Source organism: Fringilla coelebs, assembly GCF_963513975.1.
Source record: "Fringilla coelebs genome assembly, chromosome: Z".
In the NCBI taxonomy this organism is placed as follows: Eukaryota; Metazoa; Chordata; class Aves; order Passeriformes; family Fringillidae; genus Fringilla; species Fringilla coelebs.
In genome coordinates this window covers 78,698,546-78,725,432 of record NC_140031.1, presented here as the reverse complement: position 1 = coordinate 78,725,432, position 26,887 = coordinate 78,698,546, and the positions used below count along the sequence as shown (strand labels likewise).

The 26,887-nt window shown below is 41.4% G+C and overlaps 1 protein-coding gene across 1 annotated transcript; it reads left to right on the top strand.

Annotated features, from left to right (window-relative positions):
• Positions 1-1,284: 1,284 nt before the first annotated feature.
• PCSK1 (proprotein convertase subtilisin/kexin type 1) lies at positions 1,285-26,664 on the top strand (the record flags this gene model as incomplete). Its single annotated transcript, XM_084224807.1, has 14 exons — positions 1,285-1,467; positions 3,006-3,110; positions 6,441-6,551; positions 8,770-8,916; positions 9,380-9,456; positions 11,050-11,138; positions 15,208-15,380; positions 17,490-17,702; positions 18,829-18,929; positions 19,902-20,135; positions 21,280-21,437; positions 22,883-23,016; positions 24,620-24,781; positions 26,302-26,664. The coding sequence occupies 14 exons, from the start codon at positions 1,285-1,287 to the stop codon at positions 26,662-26,664; spliced, it is 2,250 nt and encodes a 749-aa protein (XP_084080933.1).
• Positions 26,665-26,887: the final 223 nt, after the last annotated feature.

The window sequence follows — 26,887 nt, the reverse complement described above, 5'->3', positions numbered from 1 at the left end:
CCACTCTCATGGTGATGTCTGGGAATGAGATGTCAGACACTGAAGTAATGATCTTTTAAAATATTTTCCTCTCCACATTGTTTCATATTTATGTTTTGGGTATTTTCCCACTTTAGAAGCCAGTGAAGAGCAAGGCAGGCATAGCTGTCACTCCATAATAAATGGAAGCAAGCACAGTATTGAAGCACAGATCTAAAACCAGCTTGCTAAAATTTACAGTTAAAAATTTGGAAGAATCAAGACATGAAATACAGTGCACCATAAAGTGAAGATGCTAAAATGTGCACTTTCAGAGGCAAAGGGCATTTAGAGAACATCAGGAAAGTTTTAGAGGCATTTTCTAGCACGTGAAAAGACAATGAAAAGGTAGAGGGAATGTTAAATAAAACCGAAGGGGCTGGGGAAATGCAGATGCAAAGTGAAAATGTGTAAATAACTGTTTAACAAATTAAAGCAATTGCTGAAAAAATACAACGTGCAGACCACTGCGTGTGATTGTTAGAATAAAAATTGAAATTATTTTTAAACGAGAAGTTGTACAAAATTAATAACTGTGTTTGAGGATAAACATATTTGCCCCCCATCACCAGGGTGGGCAGGGTGTCCATTAATGCAGCACGTCCGTCGTGGGTCAGAGGCGTCGTGGGACAATGCGCCGTAATCTTGCTGTGCCGCCCGCCCGGTGGGTCTCGGGTTAGAAGCCCAATTGAACAAAAAATACTAAATTCACCTCGCTGCGCCCTCCCACCGAGGCGAGAGGGGACACGGGCTGGGGGCAGAAAACCCACCCGGGACGGGATGGGTGCGAGGGGCGGGCGGGGTCCGCGCTCCTGCCTCACCTCGGCTCGGGCTCGGTCTCACCGATCACCTTCAATAATGGAAACGATCGCGCACCGGCACCGACGCGGGCCCCCGACCCTCGGGGACCAGACCCCGCATCCCCCGTCCCGCCGAGCCGCTGACACCCCCGCTATCCCCCCTCCCCGTTCCCGTCCCCCGGGGCCCCCCGGGCTTCGCCCCCGCGCCCCCGCCTCCATCCCGTTCGCTTCCGCACCCCCCCGGGAATCACCCCCCCCCGGCTCGGGGGCCAGGTACACTTGACGTCAGGATGGCTGTCGTCGTTTTGACGTGTAAACACTCATTTCCATTCCGGCTCCGGAGGGTCTGTGAGCCTCGGGCAGCCGCGCCGGCAGGCAGGCAGGCAGGGCTCCGCTCCGCGCTATCGCGTAGCAACGCGGCGCCGCATCCCGCCCGCATCCCGCATCCCTCCCGCGTCCCGCGGCCATGGCCGGGCGGCGCTGGGCCGGCCGGTGCGCGGCCCTGGCCGTGCTCCTGACAGCCTGCTCCCTGCCCCGAGGAGGCAGCGCCGGGCGGCTCTTCCTCAACGAGTGGGCAGCGGAGATCCCGGCCGGCCCCGACGCTGCCAGAGCCATCGCGGACGAGCTGGACTACGACCTGGTGGGGCAGGTACGGCCGGGCTGGGGACAGCCGCCGCCGCGCATCCCGCAGGATGCTCCGCGACGGGGCTCCTTTCCCATCCCGCGAGGATCATTCCCTCCCCGCTCCCTCAAACTTGTGCCCGGCTGCCGCCCGCCGGGCTGCGGGGAGTTTAAAGCTCCCGGTCCCCCACTGCAGCTTCCCAGGGTCCGGGTCCGCCCCTGGCGCCCGGCCAGGGACGGCTCTCTCGGAGGGGACGGGGCAGGGCGACTCGGCTCTTCCTCAGGGGACCGGGCGGGGACCTCTGGCTCTCCTTGACGGGAGCGGGCAGGGCGCTCCCGTTCTCCTCGGCGGGACCGGGCAGGGTCGGGCGGGAGGTCCGGCTCTGCCTGGAGGGGTCCGGGCAGGGCAGCTGGCTCTCCCTGAGGAGACCGCACAGAGTCAGGCAGGGCACCCCGCTCTTCTGAGGAGACCCGCCGGGCACCACGCTGTGCCACAGGGGACCGGGCAGGGCTCTCTCCCGGCTCTTCCCCGGCAGTTCGGGCAGGAGGAGGTGGGCGCGGGCAGTGTCGGCTGCGACCCCGCGCCGCCTCCGCCCCGCCGGCTCCATCGCCATCGCGGGGCTTCTCTCCAGCCATCCCTCGGGCGCTTTTTTGGGATGCCGTGACGTCAGCGTTGTCAGGGATGAGTAACCGCCGTGAGGGAGCAGCTTCGTCTCACCTCCCGGCGAGGGTCCTGTGCCGGGCACGGCGTCCCCCAGCGCTGGGACCCTGCTGCCCCCGGCCCGGCCCCGTGGGTGGCCGTCAGCCCCCCTCCGTGCCCCCGGTGCTGTCCGCGGGCAGCCCCCTCTGGCCGCCTGCCCAGCCCCGCTTTAGGGCACGGCCGTGTTCAACGCACTCCCAAATCCGTAGCTGTGATCCCAGCTAGGTGAAATTGGATCCCGCCTACGTGCGATCCCACCTGTGTGGGTTTGGTCCTTCTGCCCTTGTAGCGGGTACGTTTGCCCCCACAGCTGTCAAAGAGCCCTTAGGAGTCCTTAGGAGAGTGGGGTATTGAAAGCCAGCGGGGTTCTCCTGGCTGCCCGGCTGCTGGCTGGCTGCTGAGCAAGTGAAAATGCTGCTACAGTGGGTGCCTGTACAGCCCAGCCCTGCAGCGAGGTGTCTGAAGCCAGGCAAATCTTTTCACACCTGTCCAGATGAAACAAACACAGGGAAAGCAGATAAAACTGGTGAGCAACCTGCCCACCAGAATGTGGCCTTGCCAAGGTGAGTCCGTGAGTGTAGTGGTCATTAGTGCAAGTGCTGTGTAACTTGAGTCCTGTAGTAGTAATGACTGCGCTTGAATAGCCCAAATGAAATTACTCCCCCGGCTTTTTCTAGCAGCACACAGGCTGAGAGAAGCACTTGTTACTGGAAGAGTGCTTCCTTGCTTGGATTAAAATATCTACAGCCTAGTTTCTTGCTCTTTTGTCTTTAAGGCAGCGTGAACTCTTTCAGGTTTTGATTGTTGGTACTTGCTCACAGTGGGGAAGTACTTCCTGATAATTAAAGCACGCCTGTGTCTTACAGATTGGATCACTGAAAAACCACTACTTATTCAGACATAAGAGTCACCCAAGACGGTCCCGAAGAAGTGCTGTTCATATCACTAAGAGACTTTCTGATGATGAGCGGGTAAGTGTTAAATTTATTCTTTTTTTTTTTTGTTAATGTTTTTATTCTGTCTCCTTACCGCTAGCTTCGTAAAGAGGTCACAGGCAGGCCTTCCTCATTTTGCAAGTCTAATATATTCAGCCATCCATACTCGTGCTGAATAATACTGAACTATTCTGTCATTCACAGGCAGAGTCTGACCCTCCCTTACCACATATTTTGCAAGAGCTTTCCAAATTAAGATCTAAGATGTGCAGCACCGGAATTTCAGATGTTGATGTGCCACTGAAGAAAATGTGAACAGGGAACCAAGGGGGTGGATTCAAAGTAAAAATCCATAGATGTACTAAGTTTAATTAGGCCACGTCTGTGCAATTACCATGTGAATTAGGTTTGATTTAAAGTGACTGAATATTAAGTAAAAAAAGAGAAGCAGGGATAAAGGGCTGATGTTCTGCTGGATTGGCTTCTACAGCAAGCTAAAATCCCTTCTCAAAAGATCCATCACACATTCCAGACTTGCAGCCTTTTGTTACAGTGATCTGCCACTGCAGTCAGAGAACAGGCAAACTGGAGAGGGGTCTAAGGTACAACCCGCTGGTGAAGCAGACCCCTCGTTTGTCTGGCTTTATTTCAGAGAGAAGCAGCTCTGTTTGCAGCCATAATGAAAAACTGAGGTGCATGACAAATTTAAAGAGCAGACCAGAGAGCTGTCAGCCTCTCTTACAAACTATTTTCTGGGAAATGTCACAACAACAACATTTGATTTTAGGATCAGCATTGTTGCAACAATCATTGTGACAATATGAGCTGTCCAAACCATGAAGTAACCTAGTTGTCAAAACCAGCAAATTATCATATAAGGACAAATCACTTCAGAATGAGTAATCTTTTATCTGGAGGTTTTAGATGCAAATGTCAACTAGGAGGAAATATTCTGTGTGGCAAGACAGGGTGTTTGTTTTGCCTGTTTTGTTTCAAAACTGTACAATCTCCTCTATTTCCTCGCAAACAGGAATTGGTCTAACAGTTAAATAATCCTAACTTGGGGGTGTTCAAACCTGCAGATTCAGTCTAAACTAGCAATTTATGCCTATATGACCACATGTTCCATGTCATTGTAATACAATATTCAGGATCAGAGTTTTGGGTGCAGTCACTCTCTTTTTTGGGCTTACTGCATCAAATGAATCTGTTACACAGGGAAGAATGAGAGTGTTCAATGCATAACATTCTAAAATTGCAGAATGGAAGTGATTGTGTTATATTGCTACCAGACATTATTGCATCCTTGCATTCTTAGATTCAATATGCTGCAGGTGATTTGCTAAATTTACTCCAATTTCCATTTTATTTACCATCCAGTATGCAAATTAATTCCGTGGATAAATGAGATGTAATTATGCATTATGTAAGTGTATAAACACAAAGCAATCATGTAATGCTGTGCAGCTACACAGGGACCTTTGCACTGAGGAGCTGCTCTTGTTCAGCAGCAGCCTACTTAAAAAGATTTAGATTCAACCTTTAAAAAGAGAGAGAAAAGAGAATCCTGTTTTTGTTTGTATAACGCCTTCATGAATTTTACGGTATGTTAAGTGTGAAAGTTGTGGTAAAACTTGGCTCTAATCTGAATATTTATCTGCTTCCTATAGTGTTTGTTGTAAAACAGATAAAGGCTGTGAATAAATTGAAGGGATATAATTATTTGGTTACCTAACTTCTTCTAGCATTTGCACTAGTTTCCAAATCTACTTTCTTGCAAGTCGATTTGAACTGAGAATTTTTTTACTGCTTTACGTATCAGTGATTGGAGATTTGGCATGGGGCCTTCAGCTTTTGCTGGAGATGGATGGTTGGAACCTCACCCAGCTGCTGAGTGACAAACACTTTGCTTGTTTGCCTGACATATGTGCTTGGGAGTTTCAGCTCATTTCCCTTCAGTGCACTTGCTCCCCGTGAAAAGAAATAACAAGCGTGGAAGTTGTCAACTGCTAATTACTGTTGGGTGGTGAAGAGGTCAAGCTTTGCTGTGGGCAGGGAAGAGAGATGGAGGTAATTGCTCCAATGTGTGCACAAGTATGTATGGCCTGAGATATCAACAGAGCAGTTTAAAATACCCACGCTTGCATGGGTATATTCATCCTCTATGACCAAGGTTTGTAGGGGGTTTAGGACTAAATGTATAGCAAAGAGAACTGTAAACATGCCTAATGCAGATACCATTTAAAGGGATTTATGTTCTTGTACTGAATTTTCATTAGGCTTTCATTAGAAAATTGCATTTTAATAAAATCATACTTCTCAATCATAACTTCTGAGTCACTATTATCTCATATATGGTGATAGATGTCAGGATCATAAAGCTGCTCAATCACAGTAGATAAAAGGAACAGAATCTATTCAGAGCTTGAAAGTAAAAGATTAGATCCAAGACACCCTCCATGTGAGGCTTGTCACAGGATCTTGGCAATCTTACTGAACCTGAGTTTGCTTTGCCTGCTTGGAATTTGGGATGAAAAGGACTAACCATACATGTGTCAGGGAGACCATACAAGGACCAACCAATAATGTTTTATTCCCTTTCCAAAAAGAGCACACAACACAGAGAGAGGCATCATCATCAGGATTTCATTTCAACTGGCTTCAGTAATGCATTCAAGGGCGATACACATTGAAAATACAACCTAGTGTCTTAGAGACTGCTGTGTCTGTGCACAAAGGCTGTGCAACTCTTTTGATGCTTTATTAAAGCATGCTTAAGCATTTTGGCTTTCGGTTGCCTTGAGTGGAATTATGCCTGTGATGAAGTTAGTCTAATATTCATAGCCTGCTAGCTGACCTCTCTCCAAAACACCACTAGGAAGGAGACTTGGAGGTCCAGCTGGTTTGTGAGTACCAGCATCATTATGATTGCTAGACTAAAGCCAGAGACAATCTTTTCCTTTCCTTTTCATTCCCAATAGAGAGTGAATAAATGATAAGTAGGAGAAAGAAACAGGTCATGGTTTTCCTTGTTTCAGTAAGCACCATTCCCTAAACGACCTTCCAGCCATACTACATGGTTTTGTTTGATGTAAAAACTTGCCTTGTGTCACTCACAGGACTTCCTTGTTAACTTGTACTTAATGATTTTCTCTGAATTGATTCTACAGTATTGTGATTTCCCCAAGTTCTCTTCCCTAAATCTCACTGCACCACAGTTTAAATAATCCTCTTCTCCATACTGAATGTTGCTCATTTTGCTTTAGGCACCAAAATCTCTCTGTGTGACGAAAGCCCTTATACCCCAGGTTAAGAAAGCCCCAAACAGAAGAGGTTCACTTATCATATTTTTATAAATAATTCCAGGTGTCATGGGCAGAGCAGCAGTATGAAAAAAAGCGAACTAAGCGTGCTGCCATGAGAGACTCAGCAGAAAGCCTTTTCAACGACCCTATGTGGAATCAGCAGTGGTATCTGGTAAGGATTTGTTGCCCTGTGGAACAGGGCAAGGTGGTTGTGCCATCAGCTGCATTATTTCACCAGTACCAGAGTGGTTGCACCAGGGGAATAAATGAGGAGTCCCTTTCGTTAGCGTAGGCTGTAAAAATGAGTGATCACTTTCAGGCAACCTTCTCTCTTCTGTGGAATGTCACTTCTACAAAGATTCTAGATGCCAATCCAGCTGCTGTTTAGTATGGGGGAGGGGGGTGATATCACAAATCATTAGCAGTTAAAAACCACTTTGATAATTTTAAAATATTTGTGGTTTTTTGTGTAAGAAGTCCATTACAATATCTGAAGCTGGCCATCTATTTCTTTCTTAAAATTGCTAGTGCAGAATACATATGCCAGATGAAAACAAAAGCATCTGCATGCATGTGACAGGCACCTTCAGCTATATGGACTAGGATTTATATGTTGGAAGGTCTCTAAAGCTTGCTCACATGCTCAAAACCTCAGGGAAAAAAAAATTCCTGAGCTCCACAGTTTCTGTCTGCATGTGTCAATTGAGAAATACAGTTGATCATTTAGATTTTAAATGGTTTCTTCCAAAAGCCTGTGTTTTTCCATTGTGCATTTAGCTGTAGCTTCACTCTAGGATTCATTGCTTTCACTCAGAATAGGGATGGGATTAGAGGTGGGTATAACAAATCAGAAAGAAAGGTCAGGCACAACTGGGGCCTGAGTGGCTGGAAACACTTTTCCTCAGCTCATCTATGAGAAATCATACCAAACTCTAAGCTGCTTTCCTTCTTTTGAGCTAGGGAAGATGAATTATAAACCACATAGCATAAAATATTTCCATGAAGATTCCTGTGGACTTCTTTTGAACAGAAAAAAGCTTTTCTTTTTTAGCTTTTCTTTGATCCAGAATGTCTGTTTGCTTCCTTGCCTGTATCCAAAAAAGCAGGACATTTCCAAGATGTCTATATTAGACAAATACACAAACACACACATGATTCATAAAAGCAGTCAGGGGAAAAAAAACCTGGCAATATTCTGCTCTCCAGGAGATTTAGTTCCTTTTCCCATTTTAGTTCCTTTTCCCTGTTTATGATTTTCACTACTTTTCCCTCTAGTTTTCACACACAAGAAACAAAAACATACTGCTTAGACTTGCTCACAATGAACATTGCATTTTTCTGATTAAATGCATAAAAGTGTTAGACATTTTCTTCCAAAATATGTTCTTTGCCTTGTAGTGAATAACTATTACTTTATTTTTGTGATTTGATGCCAACAGTTTTAGCTCTATCCTGTGTACCTTCACACATCACCAGGAAAACATATTGTTTGATGGATTCAAGAGAACAAAGCTTGAAATCTCAATTAATTTCAGATACAGATAGCAAAATATGAAAGAAATTTCATCCCCATAACACATTTCTTTTCCTAAACCTTGTATTTTACACAGTATTTCTTTGGAAACAAAGGCATACAGAAAACCTGCCATCAGCTAATGTAATTGCGCACAGAGAAAGAGAAAGAAAGTGCTTCTTTTTACATCTCTGCTTTTATGGGGGCTGTAAGCATGTTTTCTAAATGAGATGTATGTACCGGTCCTTTAGTATTTAGAGGGGGAAAATGACCCATTTAGGAGATACTCTTCAAAAAACTTGCTGTGGAAGAGAAGACCATACATGATTCATACTTCCAGCTGATTTACCACAGGAACAGCAATGAGGGTAGTAAAGAGAAAATTGTGATTCAACACAGTTGTTCCCAACCAAACGACTACCTTAATTGTTTTACCCATTAATTATTTTGCTCTGGCTAACTTTAACATCCAAGGAGAAAATGCACTTGGAGGAAATCCAGCTCACTGCACTGCGGGCACTGTCTTGGCTCCTCATCAAATGGAAAGAACAAACATTAGCAGGTCTGATTATTAACCCAGCGTTCCAAGGTCCATCAGTGCATCCCCACCACTCCTTTCAGTTTCTGCAGCCTACTTACCAAAAATACGAGGTGTTTTTCATTCAGGAGTGGTCTTTGGGGATATTCAAGCAGTGGGGTAAATCTTTCAGTCCCACAAGCATTTGATGAAATTAATTTTCGGTTTGTATTTGCAAAATTTGAGTGAAGTGCACAAGTTCTGGCTGAGATTGCTTACAGGATCCTTAGAATATGACTTTGGACCTGTTTCTATAAATGGATAAAATGTTGATATATTTGAATCCGTTCTGTCCCACAGCAAGATACAAGAATTACTCCATCCCTGCCCAAACTGGATCTCCACGTTATTCCTGTGTGGCAGAAAGGATTCACAGGCAAGGGAGTTGTCATCACAGTCCTAGACGATGGATTGGAGTGGAATCACACTGACATCTATGCTAACTATGTAAGTTTGAGCATTAGAATGCTATGGAATAGATTAGCCAGTTGTAAATCTGATAACAGACACTCTTCCCCAGCTCATTGTCTGTTCTGTAACTCAGGTCCTGCAGTACAGAGACTGAAATACTTGCCTTAGGCATTATTTGGAGCCTGGTCTGTGTCACAGGAAGCTGAATGTCACTTAGCAATGGTAGTGGGGTGGATATTTTGTTGTTTTGTTTTTCCTGCAGTAGATTTAGTTCCCAGACACATTTGTATGTAGTGGTTTAATGCTAAATTATTAAAGCTCCATGAAAAAATTATGGAATTTTTAATGGCCATCAAATTCTACCAGCCCGATTTCTACCAATATGAGGCACATCAAGTAAATAAATACAGACTCTAGAACCCATTTTCTTAGCAATTTAGAAATGCCTTTTCTAGTTGTCTGAATTAATTCTGCTTCTCTTTTTTTTTTTTACATGTAGGACCCAAAGGCAAGTTACGATTTCAACGACAATGACCATGATCCCTTTCCTAGATACGACCCAACAAATGAAAACAAGTGAGTAGCTCCCCAGCTGTCTGAAGAGAACAAAACCCTACAGTGTTATTTTGTGTGTTAGAAGATACAAGTGGAGAAATTTCTGTGTAGGTGTCCTGTGGCAATTATTTTACGAGAGGAAGAATTTGTGTAACAGAACCACTGCATGCTTGAGCTTGGAAGGGGCTTCTGAAGGTCATCTGCTCAAGCAGGGAGCTCTAGAGGCTGCTGCCCAGGATGAGCAGGATGGCTTTTGAGTAATTCCAAGGAGGGAGAGGACACAACCTCTCCCTGGGCAACCTGTGGCAGTGCTTGCTTGCCCTCAACATAAAGAATCACTGCTGGATGTGAGAAGGAGCCTGCTGTGTTCCAGTTTGCAGGAGCATTCTCACATAACATTGATATAAACACGGGGATAAAATTCCCAGATGAAGAACTTCATAATTGTAATCTCGCTATGGGGTCCTGAATTTCTTCATGTCATATGCAAGGTGTTGAGGTATTTCTGAAAGGTGAAGGGAATAACCCATTCTTGTGCCTCAGTGTGTTTCTGGAATGATACCTCCCAAAGTATATTTTTACTTCAATATCTGCTTTTCACTGGAAATAGAAAAAAAAGTCTCAATGGGTCTGTCAGGCCTGGGCACGTCCATCATAGTCCAGTTATGGATTTTGTTCATAAGAAAGAGAACAGGAGGGACCTCCCTGGAAGCTGGTACACAAAACAGTCAATTTCTTAAACAAATTAGAATGCCACTACTCAGTACAGATAGTGAGAAACTGATGCATTGGTTCCCTGTTTCCTATCAGACAATACAGTAGTATTTAGAACATAAATCATTGCATGAGAGAAAAAAAGAAAGATCAGTCTGAGGATAATATATCCATGAATAAGACATTTGAAAAATGGCATTTCTACTTTCTTACAGTGTTATTTTAGAGAAAGAAGCTATTATCCTCTTGTTATGATGTCACTATCTCTTAAATCTACCTGTATTGTCTCTAATCTTTATTAATAGGTAAATGGAATTCAGCCCAGAAGCATTGAAGCGTGTCACTGAATAACAATCTGTAGCATTACATAATACAGGGCTCTTACCTTGAGACTTATAGGAAGCATTTCTGTAGTGAGGAATCACCCATGAAAAAAAAATTGCATAGAAAAGAGTTTGTTACAAGAAAATACAGGGACACCTTAAAGGCTCACTTTCTGAAATCTTAAATAAATGCCGTGATTTAGAAAATACATATTTAAATGTGTGATTAAAAAATATTTGTATCATATTTCTGTCTGAAGACAAATTTTTAGCTCCGTAACTTTATGCCACTTTTTCACTCTACTAAAATACTGATATCTGCAGTGAGATTAAAAAAAGCATTTATCATCTCATGGAAATGTTCCTTTGAGCATTAAGTAGGTAAAATTATATTTAATGAAGCTTAGGAGAAGTATGTATTTTTGTATCATGTAGATACAACTCAAAAGCTCTTCAATAGCTGCATTGCATTAATTGAAAGGAAGAATTTGAACAAATCAAGGTCCTTGATGAGTCCTTCTGTACAATACAACAAAGCTGTTATGATGTGTTCTTTATTCTTTCTGTATTTATTCAGGCATGGGACACGGTGTGCAGGGGAAATTGCCATGCAAGCCAACAACAGAAAATGTGGAGTTGGAGTGGCCTACAACTCCAGGGTTGGAGGTAAGGAAACAAAAATAATTAGATGTCTAATATGAATGGAAACAAGACAGATGCTGAGTGTTGCCAGATACCATTAATCTGAAATAAGAATAATTGGTCATTCTCAGAAAACATTTATCTTGCAGCACTATAACCTTCAAAATCCTGTCTGGCAACAATGCTGAGTGACACCTGTACACGACAGGATTTCTTTATTGAAGTCTGGAATTTGGTTATGAATAGATGGGTAGAATATGTAATAACAGCAGCAATAGTATAGGTGGGATGATGATGATTATGATGATAGTGGTAAAACTAATAATCATAATGTTAAGAATATTAACAACAACAGCAATAATAACAGCAACTTATAATTTACCTAGACTTAAGACAGTATCTTTTAAGGAATGAAGGACTAATTACTATTTATTGTTTATCCAAGGAAGGAGAATTCTGTAGAGTGAAAGTAGGAGTACACAAAATTATACCCATCAATATTTGCAGCATACTGTTTCCATTTACACAATCACATTCAAAAGGTCATGTCGGTCAAGTCATGCAAACTGCTGTCCTTTTTGTTTCAACACCTTCCTTCTCTACTGTCACCACAAGTGAAATTTGAAAACAAGCGAAGTCTTTCTTTCCCACCAATCAATATCGTTGTTTTGTATTTTAATCAGTGACTCAATCTGTTAGTTGTTTATGAAATAATCACGATGCAAGTATCAGTTGCAAATGGTTATTTAGCTCAGAGGAAGTTATTTGTATAGTCCTTCTTTTTCCATTATTCCCTCTTTTCCCTTTCAAAAGGTGGGATGAGGAGTGGCAATTGACACCCATAGCTGTCGCTCCCACCATTTCAGCGTGGTGTTTTGTCGCCTCCCAGTTACTCCATCGAGCTGTCGTGGATGTCAGCTTTGCAGCTTGCCATTGCCATAATGCATTATGCTGTCATGATCTGTTTAAATAAAATATCTCACTCATAATATGAAGACGTCAGATTTTCAAAGGAAGGCAAAATGGATGAAGCTGCAAAGATGTCTGAACTCCCACTGTGCCCATATTTTAAGGCTCTTGCGTCTACAGAGGAGGTTCTTCCACAGCTATTTGCACATGATCTGTGCTCATTTGCAAATGCAAACTACAGATCTGTGCAGGATGATTTATCTCGAAAAGGGAAATAGCAGGAAAAGCAGTCCAGCAATCCATATTACCCAGCAAGCAACATAGATTTGGGGGGGAGGAGGAGGAATGGAAAAGTTGAAAGAAATTGTGAGCTGTTAGATGTGACCAGACTGATTAACACCCGGACAGGGGTGTAAGAAAAATATGTTCAAAGAGCAGTGGAAGATAAGAGAAGTCTTCAAAAGATTCAGATAAACTTGGAGGGGCTAAATGCTGGAAGATTTTTTGATGATCCAAGCTCTACAGGATTCATTTCTCCAGAGGCTGTTTTTTCTTCTTCTTCTTCTTTTTTTTTTTTTTTTAATCCATGAAATGACACACTGCACACTTCTCCTCGACATTAGTTCAGGATGACTTCTTTAAGTGGCTGTTTGCTTGTAGCAGTTCCCATATTGAACAAATCCAGTGGTCCACAGCCAGTGCCTTCTCTCTGATATTCAGCAATATCTGCTTCAGGGAAAGAAACCCTGACAACGTGAAATACCTTGCTCTCCAACCTACAGCATCACAGGTTGGTTTAGCTTCGCCTCGAGGAGTAAAACAAAATATTGCATTGATTTTTCTTGTTGTTTGTTTTCTGTGAAAGTACTGAGTTTAACAATCCTGAGTGCTCTCTCCAGTCACATCCATGCCTGGCCCTATTCTGCAGCACTGACTAGCCTCTCCAGTACTTTGTGAGTACCATGGGCTTCTCTGCGCACTGCGTGAAGAAAAAAACTACTCTTCATGCCAGTCTTCAAAGTGACACCTTTCAGTGCCCTTTTAAGATTCACCTCTTGGTCTTTGTAGAGCTGAGAAATGTGTATCGATCACCCCTGGTATAAATCAGAGTGTTTTCGTGCATACCTGACCGTACCACTGTGTTATGATATTTCCATGGTGCTGCCATGGAAATTAAATGATTAAGAAGCTCCATCTTACAAAGGACTGGGCTGAGAGTTCGTGCACAGTGACGTGTTGCTAAAAATAGCCCTTCTGCCAGGCAGATACATATATGTGTGTCTGAAATTACCTTGGGCTTATGCCTGCTTTTGATTTTGTGGGACTGATGATGGGAGCAAGAATAGAAAAAGAGTTTATGCAAGAGGACGTAATTGGAATCTGCTTACGGGAATATCACTGCAGTCATCAAATCCCTGAGTTGACTTGAGCAATCAGGATTTCTGACGATCAGGAAGGCAAGGCAGCGATTTTTTCCTTGAGCTGTTTTCATCAGTGTGGAGTCATTGTTCTTGGGGTTTTTTTGGTTTTTGTTTTGTTTTGTGTTCCCCTTATTACATTATTTATCTGCAGACTTGTCTGTCTTTTTCTGTGGGAAGTATGTGCACATTACTCCTCACATTCCCACTATCTCATTCTGTGTTGCAAGCTCTCACCTGAGGCTTGCAGTCGCTTCCACACAGAAAATCTTTGCTTGGCATGAGAGAATCTGGAAATTCTGAGCCGACAGAAAAAAAAAAAAAAGAGTAATCAAACCATTCTGAGTTTAAGACAATCCTGGGTAAGTGGTGTTTTTAGTACCTGAGGCACAGGATATACCTCGGTGCTTTTCCCAGCTTTGTGAGTGATAGTGGAGCAGCTGTGGTAGAGCGGATTAACTCCTTTGTCTGATTTTAGCACTAATGAATATGAAATAATAAAGCTCAGCTTTATCTCGGAGGTATTAGGAGTATTAAGAGGTCAGCCATTCAGGAAAAGAATTATGCTTGCAGTCTTTTTTCCCTCTGCTTGATGGCATTAAAAAAAAAGAGCAAGACACCGAGCTGCAAGGGTAAGGTTGGAGGTTTTTTGTTTTGGGTATTTTTGGTTTTTTTAACATAGAATTACTGCATTTTGCCTGCTGAGCTTTGGCAAAATCTCTGTTTTGTGGAAAATTCTAGAAAATGAGTAGTCATAATTCACCAACTGCCAGCAATGGTGCAGCTGCTGTAGTACTAACCTGCCAAATCCAAGGGAACCCAGACATTTTTATTGCTTGTAAACACAGGCTGAATCCTGACTGAGGTGACTCTTATATTGCTGCTGTTGCTGTAAGAGCCATGCCACAGTGGGAATTTTGCCAGATTTCTGCTTTTTCTGCTGTCTTCCAGCATTGGACAGTAGTAGTAGCCCCACTGCAGAGCTGTGGCTTTGCACAGCAAAGGATCCAGTGCAGATGAACAACTGCCTGCACCTGAATTTTAAGTACCACTGAGTTAAGGCTTGCTCTGAAGGAGATTAGATCATGCAGCTCCTAATAAATTGTTAATGACTAGATATCTCTGGATTGCTCACAGCAGAAAAAACCACGGCAGTAGAAAAACAGTGAGGTTTTTTTTTTTTCCTTTTTCTGTGGTGGAGATGGAAGAGCTGGTGAAATTGCAGTGTCACAGAGACAGCAAAACCTTTAATGACTGCTAGGGACAAGTGCTTTGGTCAGAACATTCAGAACTACATCTTTGAACTGAAACTCTCAGAACTTTTACAGGTACATCTAATGTTGGTAAAACCTATTTAATTTCAGTGGCATTTTAGCAGTTTGAGAAGTCTTTGTTGCAGATCTAAGAGAGAAGAAGGAGGAAGAAAGAGAATGCAAGAAAAAATCAGGAGCAGTCAGCAAGACATCTTTGGTCTCTGTAAAAGGAGAGAAAAAAATAAATAGGAGGCTAAGAAGATTTTAAGGGCTTTTTTTTTTTTTTTTTTTTTTTTGGTAGAGGAACACTGAGCTTTGCAAATAAAGTCTAACTGTACTATTTTACACTGACAGGAGCTTTCCTTAATACGTTTTATGTGAACAGCAGTCAGCTGTGGTTGCAGTACTTATGGCTTAATTTTACTGGAAACATTAAAACCAGTTAACTAAGACAAGGAGGAGGGAACAGAAAGTAAATCCAGTCTGCATCTTCTTATTTTTTTTCCTGTGAAGGTATACGAATGCTGGATGGAATAGTCACCGATGCCATTGAGGCCAGTTCAATCGGTTTCAACCCAGAACACGTGGACATTTACAGTGCAAGCTGGGGCCCCAATGATGATGGCAAAACTGTGGAGGGACCTGGGAGACTGGCACAGAAGGCTTTCGAGTATGGGATAAACCAGGTACGCTACTTCAGGGAAAAATAAAGCAAAAAATTTGGCAGAAAAGAGAGTTTTAAAATGGTTGATGCCAGAGAAGAAATGAAAATGGTTTGTGCTGTCCCTGCTCAAATATATTTGAATGGGCATAATGTATTTTAATAGTACAGGTGAGAGAAATTTCCAGCCAGAAAGGACTTATGAGAAAACACCATTAGGGCTTTCTAAACTGGATTTTAGCTGCTAGTCTCCATGGATAAGCTTTTTTTTACATCCTTAATTTTGCTGCCTTGGTCTCACCCTACACCCACCCTTCTCTGCTGCTTGTTTTACACTGAACAGTAATTGGATTTCTGCACTGAAAGCCCATAAAATTTAATACAAAATTCCTGCTTCATGAATATTTTGCTATGTGAAATAGTGATGCATTTTAGCACCCTGTGGATGAGCTTGTATTGTGCTAATTGCATTAATTTATAAATTGGTGCATGTCATGATCCAATTAAAATGAAAATAGTACAAATGCATGATGAGGAGTACTAGGAGCAATATTTTTATGAGTTTCTTTTTTTCATGTTACACTCTTTGGATCTGTCGGGTGATATATAGGGTGTAAACTGAGAACTGCCATGAATTTATTAGTAAAGTATTCTAGCTCTTGCCAGTGAGGTGAAAAGACATCTAAAGATAGACAGCTACTAATAAAGACTGAATCATGGAGGGGAGAAGAGAGAAATAGCTTGAAGGACAAACAAACAGAAAATTCTGGATAAAGGGCAATTAACATCAGTCGGCAGAAGGAGAAAAAGAGAGAACAATTTAAATGCTGACAGCTGACAAAGACAATATGAGGGAATAATGGAGACAGAGGAGAGAGCTTTTTACAGGTTATATGCCCATAGGTAGGTAGCAAGAGCAGATGGAGAATTTAAGGTGAAAGTTAGGCAACAAATATTAATTGGTCCTACTCTGAAAAGGCAGGGTCTTTGGTGGAGAATGTAATTTTTTTTTTGCAACATGTTTTATTTCTAAGGGGGAGCAAATATAGCTGTTTGTCTCTCAGGATTCAAGGATTCCTTTTGCAAAGGCCTGTCTGGTTTCCATTCTGCTTAAAGCCAGCCAGCGCTGGGATTGACAGCAGCTCTAATCCCTGGATCCTTCACTGCTGCTCTGGTGAAGCACCTGAGCACAGGCTTAACCTGAAGAACCAAGGAAGTGTTGCCATCCCTCTAAGTGAAATCAGAGCAGGTGCTGGGAAACACCAGTGCTTTTCTGGACTGCAGACTTTGTTCTCAAAGACACTATATGATTTTCTGTAGTTGATGTGGCTTGTCTTTCCAAATTTAAAACTTGTATCGCAGAGTAAACCTTATTTCTGTTTGCTTTAATGTTTTAAGGATGCAAATATCTTATCATTTGCATAAACATCTTCAAATCTCACCTGAATGAAATGATAAAGAAAAAAAATTGTGTTCCAACTGCAGTGGAATATTAAATGTGCTTTATTAATAATGAACACCACATGAAATTTTGCTTGTCACATGAAACATGTTTTTTTCCTCTGAAGAATGAGTAGAGCTTAAGACTGCATAGTGATGCATGTTTCCTCTGTGATAGCTGTGATGTTTTACATGGTTATGTCTGGAGGTTGGTGATGCTGACCCACAGATCTGTGAGAGAAGGGAGGGGTTTCAGTGTGTCCATCACTCATACTCCTAATTCATACCTCTGTGAGTGCAGGAGAGGAAAATTAAGATAAAGTTGCCTTTTTTCTTTTTTTTTAATAAGGCTTTTTTTTCTAGAAATGGTGAGGATCAAACAGCAGCATGTGGAAAAATTTACTCATTGAAAACAGACTCTGGTTTTAACTTGAAAACCTGAGGAAAGCTGCTCTTTCAGGAACACTAAACCTAGGCCAGTGAGATTAAGAGTTGTGCTGTAGGGTGAGCAGTGGGATATTGCAAACAGCTGGTTTATTCTGTCTCTGTCTTCTACAGTGCTTAAAGAAATTGCTCCTCTTCTATGTTTGCTATATTAGGCTTTTTGGGGAAAGGAGTTGTTATGGATACATTGTGAGATCTGAAATCTCTCTGATGACCGTTCACCTCCTTTTTTAACTTTTTTTTTCCCTAGGGTCGAAATGGGAAAGGCTCCATTTTCGTGTGGGCTTCAGGGAACGGGGGTCGTCAGGGTGACAACTGCGACTGTGATGGTTACACCGATAGCATCTACACCATCTCCATTAGCAGTGCTTCTCAGCAAGGGCTTTCTCCCTGGTATGCAGAGAAGTGCTCTTCAACTCTGGCCACAGCATACAGCAGCGGGGATTACACTGACCAAAGAATTGTAAGTTGCTTTTACCAGTTTCAGAACAAATTGAAAGGTATTATATATGCTAATAATAAACAAGACCTCTTGAATGCTTGGCTTCCAGTGCCTGCTTTATGCTATGCGTTGTGTGCTTAGTGCTTTTGTCTGGAAACTTTAAGGGATTTGTAATCCAAAAAGTGTAGTCCTCTATTGTTCTACCTTAAAACAATGGTTAAACAAAATCATTGCGTCGATGCAGTTAAATCAACGTGCTGAATCTGTCTGCAGTTTGTGAGCACTGTTTGTGCATGAGAGTGGTCTCTGCAGGCTTTGATATGGCACTATTCTTCACAAAGGGGAAATAAAGAGAGATTCAGAGTACAAAGAAAACCTATGATGTCAGGGCCGCTGTTATGCCTTGTCATTACATTTCTTAAGGCAAGAGACAGCAACAACAGTGCCTCCAAACCTTCCAAACTCGGCAAGCAGGCATACCGGTCTGTGTGCCTTCCTTAATTGTGCTAAAGAAAATTGCTGTGGCACAATAATGCTGAAATACCTGTAATTTCTGTCCAGCCCTGGTAGATGTTAATTTTACAGCACACTGCACTGATGGGGATAAAAACAGCGTCATTCCAAGTTAGCTGGAGATCTGTCCTTACTGTGTGGCTTGTCTTTAGAGTCGGGATTTAGATAAATGGGCTGATGAGTTTGGTGTTTATTCATTACAAATTATAGTTCTTCTGCTGAAGAGGGAGCAGAACACCAATGCTAATCCTATGAGTAATTTCCTAGTAAGCAGTAATTTTGAATGTTCTAGGCCCAACACAATGATCTGTTTTCATGAATCACCAGTAAGCCTGAAACACTTATTGTGAAACCTTTAGACTAAAATAAGATATTCAGAGTGGGAGTATTTTGTTCCAACAAAAAACGTTTTGATACTAAAATTATAGTTGAAGTAAAAAGAGTGGATTGAAATATGAACAGATTTAAACACTCATCACTTTTTCTGCTGGTGAGGAGTGTATTAATACACACCAAGTAAGGGACACACAGTTACGTTTGTGAGTATGGATACGATGGTATTTACAACCATTTATTTATGCTTTTTTTGGCTTTTTCTTTTTTTTTTCTTTTCTTTTTTATTGTTTTCTGTCAGACAAGTGTTGATCTTCACAATGAATGTACAGAAACTCACACAGGCACTTCTGCATCTGCACCTCTGGCAGCAGGAATTTTTGCTCTGGCGCTGGAAGCAAAGTAAGATGGCACACCGTGACCTTTGAAACTTCTTTCTCTCAACTACCCCACTGCCTTCCCCAAAATGCCTGTTTTAAGAGGCACTACCTCATACTGCAGCTCTACTTTTTGTCAGTCAGACTTGCTCAGGCTGATGACTAAAAATAAGCAGCTACTTGCCCCAACACCTTCCTAGAAAAGCAGAACCAATGTGAATAAATCATGGTGACTGAGGAATATTTTGTGTGTTGGCAACAGCATTTACTGATTTCTGGTCAGATGCACCTAAAAGTGAGTGTGGACATGGATTCAGGAGGATGTGATTTGAAGACAATAGGCTGCAGAAGTTGAAGTTAAGCCTCAGCCAATTTACAGAAGAATTTCTGCCAGTGATGAGGCATAAAAGAGAAGGTGCCCAAGCTTGTCTGTCAGAGCAGGAAGGGAGCAGCCAGGTTTGCATCCTGTAGGGCAGGTAGTCAGAATTTGGGCCTTGGGGAAGCTAAGAAAGGACAGGACAACAACTATTTTCTCTCAGAAAACACTTCAGGCAGTAGTGCATAAGTTTAATGCTTGTATCATGTAGATTCAGCTCCATTTTCTACTGCACACCCCTTTGGTGACATGTGCCTATATTAAATATTAGATATTAAAAATTAGATATTTTAAAGAGTGAGTCACAGATGGAATCAAATACCCAGTTTTCGAAGTCCGGGTTCTAAAAAGATGGGTAGGAAATTCTAGTATTGCTAGCTAACTTTGAATGCCTGAATTGTTTTGGAGGATTGGACTTTACTCTTGCTAGATACCTGTTCTTCATGGACACATGAAATCTTGTCTGCCCAGAGAAGTATTGTGAGGACAAGTGCAACATGCTGAGAGCTATAAAACATGGGATGCCATATGCATTCAAAGCACATTATGTTTCAGTCTGATAGTTGATAGAAAAATGACAGATAGCCCTGAAACAACTAACCAGGAATATTTTCCAAACAGCCCAGATCTAACCTGGAGGGATATGCAGCACTTGGTAGTGTGGACCTCAGAATATGATCCATTGGCTGGAAATCCAGGATGGAAAAAAAATGGAGCAGGACTGATGGTCAACAGCCGATTTGGGTTTGGGCTACTCAATGCCAATGCCTTGGTGGATTTAGCTGATCCTAAGAGATGGAAAAGTGTACCAGAAAAGAGAGAGTGTATAGTCAAAGACAAGAGCTTTGAACCCAGGTAAGGATTTGCATTACAAGTTACCTATTGTAATAAAGCCTGAAGGATCATATTCTTCACAGATTGCTCTGAATGGGAATAAGGGACTTCTTTTGATTCATTTCATTTTGCCAGACTGTATTCCTCAAAGGCAGGCAAGCAGCATTGCTTCTTGGTTTGTTTTTTTAGTGTAAGACTGATGGAAATTACTAGCATGAAGCCTTAACAAAGACTAAGATTATTATGTCTGCTTGTGCAGACAGTGTATAAAAGAATGATACTGTGAGGCTGAGCCCAATCAGCAAGGCTGTGAATTTTTAGACAACTATCAGAAGAGAGATAAAAAGATACTGATGTCTCACAAAGATTTTTTAAAAATAAAAGTGTCTGTAATGGGTCTTAGCAATTCTTCTCTTGTGACAGGCTTGTAAGTGTTGTAATTGAGGTGATATATTTAACTTTAATAATGTCTGCAGCATTTCTCTTACGAAACACAAGTGTGTCAAAGGCTCACTGAAAAGTATTATGAGCCACGTGCCAACAGCACAGTGAGCCTGAACAGGTAGATTAATTATCATTAGTCATCAAGCTGGTTAATCAATAAAGATATCTAGACTCTTTTTGTCTCTGCATGTTTGCATATGGATTTTTTATCCAGAAAATATTATTTATTTCAAAGGCTGAAATTATACCATGTGACTGCAACAAAGGCCTGTCTGCAGAAACATATTGCAGTGTTTTCGAAAGTCACTGCTTGGTAATCTTATTATTTATGCTATTTCACTATCAAATTGTTTTTATGGACTCTGTCTGTTTCACAGAATGTTGACCCACTACTGATGTATGCCAGTTTTGCTCTTTATGTATTTTTATTGCAGTCCTGTGTGTTACATTATGAAAACAAAGATCCCATGATACCAAGAATAGAATTATTTATGTGGAGATTTAGATACCCATTCTATTTGGAAGTAATGGGAACTGTGCAGAGAGAGCTATGCAGAGTCTTTCTCTGTGCAGAGCAAGAACAGCAGACATTACCTTTTTTTATTGAGCTGGCGCTGACTCTTCCTTTCTCATCATTCTGAAATGGCTGTGAAACATGTCATTCATGACCCAGAACCAAGAGTTCCTGTGGGTAATAAAAAAACTACTTTAATTTTGACAGATTATTAAGAGCAAATGAAGAAGTCATTATTGAAATTCCCACAAAAGCCTGTGAGGGTCAAGAGAACTCCATTGCATCCCTGGAGCACGTGCAGCTCGAGGCAACAATTGAGTATTCCCGGAGAGGTGATCTGCATGTCACTCTGGTTTCTCCATCAGGTACGGGAGGCAAAGACATATTTCACTTGTGTTGCTGTAGTGTGTAACATTTACTTCATTTTAAAAAATGTGGTTTTCAGTGGTTAAAGAGAGCAATATATATCACTGGACAAATCCAGTGAGGATAAAGCATCCCGGGAGCTATAGAGACCCCTCTTCAACCTTCACCTGTTCTGGCTTCTTTTTGTGGAAAGAGGTTTGAAAATCATCCTTCAGAAAATGAAGGCACGGAACATTTCCACAGAGGCAGCTGGACCTGTGAAACCTCAGGGCTCCTGGCAGACAACAGATTATAGATCAATAATTCTTATCAGACTTCCTGTGATGTAGCAGACTAATGGAAAACTGAGGATATCTGATTCCTTAGGTTTCATTTCATGCATCTCCCCATTGGAGTATTTAAAAAAGCAAAGTGTTTCTGTTAGGTACCTTAGGACAACTGTAGTAATTGAGCTAGAATATGGCAGGCTGTCTTGACAATGTCCTGAAACAACAAAATAAGACCAAAAAAAAAAATTATAAACAACAAAAGGCTAAGTCTGGTAGACCAACTGGTATTAAAATAAATAAAAAAAAAGAATATAAGCTTTCACATATGAATTTAAATATCAGGCTGATCTAATTTTTCTGTTTCTAGGTAGCAATCATCAAGTACTGCTGCCTCCACTGCACTATCATTTTGCTTTCATGGTTAAATTGTTCTTCCCTTGTTGCTTGCTGCTTTTCTACTTTCCTGCAAAGCATTAGTAGCAAATGTATTTCATTCATTTTCTATATTTATGGTGTTACCTTTAAATATATTTATAAATTGTGACAAGGCTCCTTGGGGCTTCACTGCTCCTTATTATGTAAATATTGCTCCCTTGCTTTTTTTCTTATACGTAGACAAGCCAAACAAATTTCCTCCTGTGCAGTAGAACCTCTTTTGCTGCAGAAATGCTTTGTGAGTTGCAGCACTTTGGTAATAATAACAATACAAATGCATTTTTTCACCCTGGTGGAGGACCAGGCTTTGACAATATACATACACTCATAAAAAAAAAAAACAAACCCTGAACCACAGATGAAATCATGATAAGACTGTGGTTTCATAATACTGCACGAGTTTTACCTTCAAAACTTCCATTTCAGAAGTTTCTTGAACAGCTTATCAGTGGGAAAGACTGGTTGTACCTGACATCTTCTCCTTATGCTTCTTTTATGTGCATTCACTACCTTTTTGTGCCAGAGATAGAACAGTGAACAAGATGTACCTTCTTGGTGTGACCTAACAGCTTGTGCACTCCTAAGCACTGCTGTAAAAATAATTACAGGAGCCACTGCTAAAGGAGGCACTGCTGAACAGTGTATTTTCCAGGTCACCTCTGCACTAGGCAGTGTGCAAGCTGACAAACATGAAAAGTAGGAACATGGACAATCAGAGTGTTGGTCTTGCACCCACACAGGCACCAGCACTGTCTTACTGGCTGAGAGAGAGAGGGACAAATCTCCCAATGGCTTCAAGAACTGGGACTTCATGTCGGTCCACACATGGGGGGAAAACCCAGCAGGCACCTGGATTTTAAGAATTACTGATATGGTGAGTATGCCTGTATGCTAACTAGCTGTGTTTGGGAGCTAAAACAGATTAAATGGTCATTCATCACTACAAAGCACGTTGAGTAATGAGCCTGCTCATTAAGCAAGCTAAATGAGGGGTTATTTAAGATATCCAGCTGGGTTAAGGATTAAAGAAAAAAAGGTAGGGTCAGATTTTCTTGTTCTTTACCTACATGCAAGGCAGCATTCTTGTTTCACTGGCCCGAGCCTCTGAAAAAAAATTAATGGCTGTTTTTTTTCAGACACACGTCACCAAAATTAATCACTTGATAAAGTTTTCTGTGATTCATGGATTGAAATAAGAAATAAAATTAACACATGGTTAACTGGAAATTCTTTTCTGCAGAGAAGAACACAGCATGGATCTAGTCTTCTCTTGGTCCATGTGCATAGCTTTCATTAACTAGGAATGTTTCAAATTAATGATATTTTGTGGGATCTCAGCGATCTATTCTGATGTATACATTTCCTAATTTCCTGCTGAGAGTATCTTGTGCTGAACAACGTTTAAGGATTAAAGCTAAGTAGTCTGCAGATATGAAATAAATCAGTTTACTAAAGCTACCTGGGGAATATGGATTACAACAGCAAGACACCAGAATTAAGCTTCTTGGTAGGCAACTGAAAAATAATTCCCTTCAAAGAGAGAGTGATCAAGCTCACTCATCTCATTGAAGTTGTCTGTTAATAAGCTTGTCCTTAGGGGTCAGATCTTGCCAAAAACTGAAAGCTTCCTGTTAGACACTGAGCCTTCAGCCCCTATTGGCCTCAAATTGTAAACCGGAGGGTATTGCAAAGAGCTGAGCAGATGGACAAGGCACCAGGAGTAAATATTACTATCTGCAGTGTAGTGTTAATGCTGCAGGCTTATAGATAGCCCCACGGTTACACATATCCTGCTCTTTGAATGCATTTTTGTGTAACAAAGTTAAGAGTGTTTTGTTGGTAAATTAGCTCTCATTTCAAGTGAGAACTTCCTGAAACTTGCAATAAAGCAAAATTTTTGTCCTCAAGGTATAATATACTCATTCCTCACCTTGTAGGTTTTTTCTCTGGTTGTCTCTTCCACTTTCTACTTCCACTACTACTTCTACTTCTACTGCCACCAAAATTTGTAAATAAACATTTGCTGCTTGCTTCCACACACTGTATTTCAGATTGCTGTTTTACACCACATAACAAAAAAGAATAGTATTTCACATTACCATTTCCAATATAACTTTTATAAGGAAATTACCAAGGAATGGCCTAGTGAACAAGTTCTAATAATGCAAAATACTACTTCAGTAACTTCCAGCATTCTGCGTTATGACAAAACTCCATTGATGCTTACATGATGAATTAATAATTTTTCATCAAAATGTGAATATTTTGAGTGGTTAAGCTATTGTATTAAATCCCACATTCTAATATACTCTGTCTCTACTACATCTGGGGTTTTTGTTCTTATGAATCATGCTCTATAGGCAGGTATTGAAAGCCTGATAATTTGCTTCGGTCGCTTCTGTGCACTTTGCATTCAAGTGTCTATTTTGCTCTTTTATGTCCTGAGAGCCTATTCTGATGCCATGCTTGTTTTTCAGTCCAGACGAATACAAAATGAGGGGAGAATTGTAAACTGGAAATTGATTTTGCATGGCACTGCTACCCAGCCTGAGCACATGAAGCAGCCACGTGTGTATACATCCTACAATGCTGTGCAGAATGACAGAAGAGGAGTGGAGAAGATGACGGATCTTGTAGAGGTAGAGTTATATTACATTTATTCCTTATATGTTTTTCAGTTAATAAGAAAATGTTGGTTTTTTGGTGGGTATTTTTTGGGGTTTTTTTTGCCTAGTAAGAAGACACATATTTATTTTGCATTCATTTAATCTAACTCCTGATTGTTTTGAGTGTATATCGTAATTTTGCGCGTGTCAACAACTGATATTTTTATTAATCTCTATTTCTAATTGCAAAATATAAGGGGTTTAGGATGATAGCAGGAAATTGCTCCTAAAGCTAGGAACTCTGTGGCTAATGCAGCTGAGTGGTGGAAGGAGGGAGGAAGACACCTCTGACAGACACACTATATGTACGTAATTCTACTGAGAACAAGTGTCACATTCTAAAGGAACTTTGCCCGCTGGAGTGCTTCCAGTGAGTTTGCAAGGAATTTCAGGAACAAAGGGCTTGAGAAAAATCAGGGACTCACTGATTCAAAAGGTTTGGTTCAGTGGATCTGTTGCTGCCAGATCCTTTAGCACCTCCTGTTTACCCTACAGATAAAAGTGCTCTAAAAATACAGGGTGGGGACAAGGCAGGGTGACCCTGGGCTTCAGGATGCACAGGATGGTAGTAATGCACATTTTCATAGTGCTTGATTACGTCAACAGCATCAGAAAATAATCCCATCACATCAAATTGTCTCCCCATTAAGTAATTAGGACATCCATAAAGCACAGATAGTTTAACCTTCCTCAGACAGGTTATGAAAGGTGGGTGTGATAATGGTCTCTAAATCCATTACATAAATGTCCCCAGGTCTGGCAGCCACAGGCAAAAAAACAGATTGGAAGAAAGTAAAAGTGGATTCAGCAGGTGCTGTAGGAGAAAATGGGTGGACATGGGTAAAAATTACATGAAGATAAAATGAGTGTCCAGTCAGAAATACAGTTCTAGTTTGAATGAGGAAGTTCTGCAGGCATATACTAGTGTTGAAATGAGATCACGCCTCTCACCAACTGCTCTGTGAACCTGTGCTTGGGATTAGTCTTCCAAGGTCTCCTATGTATGTGTTATGACCACCCATTTGCCATACTTCACTGCCTTTTTCTCAGGTGAGATCATCTACAGAGAAGGTTTCATGGAAACACTGGTTCCATCCTTTTTCTAAGAGTACAAGGCACAATCAGAGCTGCCATCATCACTGCATATCTATTTCCTTCATTTAGAGTGCTGTGTCTCATGACACAACCAGAATTATCTCCTAAGACTGGAACAAATACTGGTATAAAATGACATGTTGTGTCCTTCCAATGTGGAATCTGAATTTATAAATGCCTATATTGCAGGAGGATTGGATATATTTTACAGTGTAGTCCTTTCAAAAGTTTGTTTTGGTTGATAATGGTCTGCTTATTTTCTAGATGCCCAAGTGGCTCCTGAATGAAAAAAATGACATTTTCCCACACATAGGTGAAGATCACCAGCCAGAGCAAGCCTTAATCCAGTCAGTCTTTCATTGACACCTGACCTTTTTTCATGCTAATCTGTATTCTAGGATCATACCACACTGGAGAGCCTGAGTGAAAAACCCAAAGCCACAGAAGACACCAGCAGCAGCAGCGACAAAGCAGAAGATAAAATCCCATCAGAAGCCATGCTGCATTTACTGCAAAGCGCTTTTAGCAGACAGATGGATCAGAAGCAGCTGCCAAAGAAGACTGCAAGTGAGAAGTTAAACATTCCATACGAACACTTCTACCAAGCCCTCAAAAAATTGAACAAGCCCTCCCAGTTAAGAGGCTCAGAAGAAAGTCTGTACAGTGACTACGTTGATCTTTTTTACAATGCCAAACCTTACAAGCATAGAGATGATAGACTGCTGCAAGCGTTGGTTGATATCATAAATGAAGGAAATTAACTGTAGGGTATGGCAATGAGTTGGAAATATTTGTTCTCCCCACCTGTAGTTTTTTTTTCCAAAGTCTGTGTATGCTCTAGTTGTGTGATTGCTGCTTTGATTGCTTCATATTTAATACAAATATCAAGGAAGGGAAAAAACAGGTGTGAGGGGATAAGACAGGAAAATTACACTTTTTAGTATTATCCTTTTTCAAAAGCTTTCTTCAGAGTAGATTTGCCCC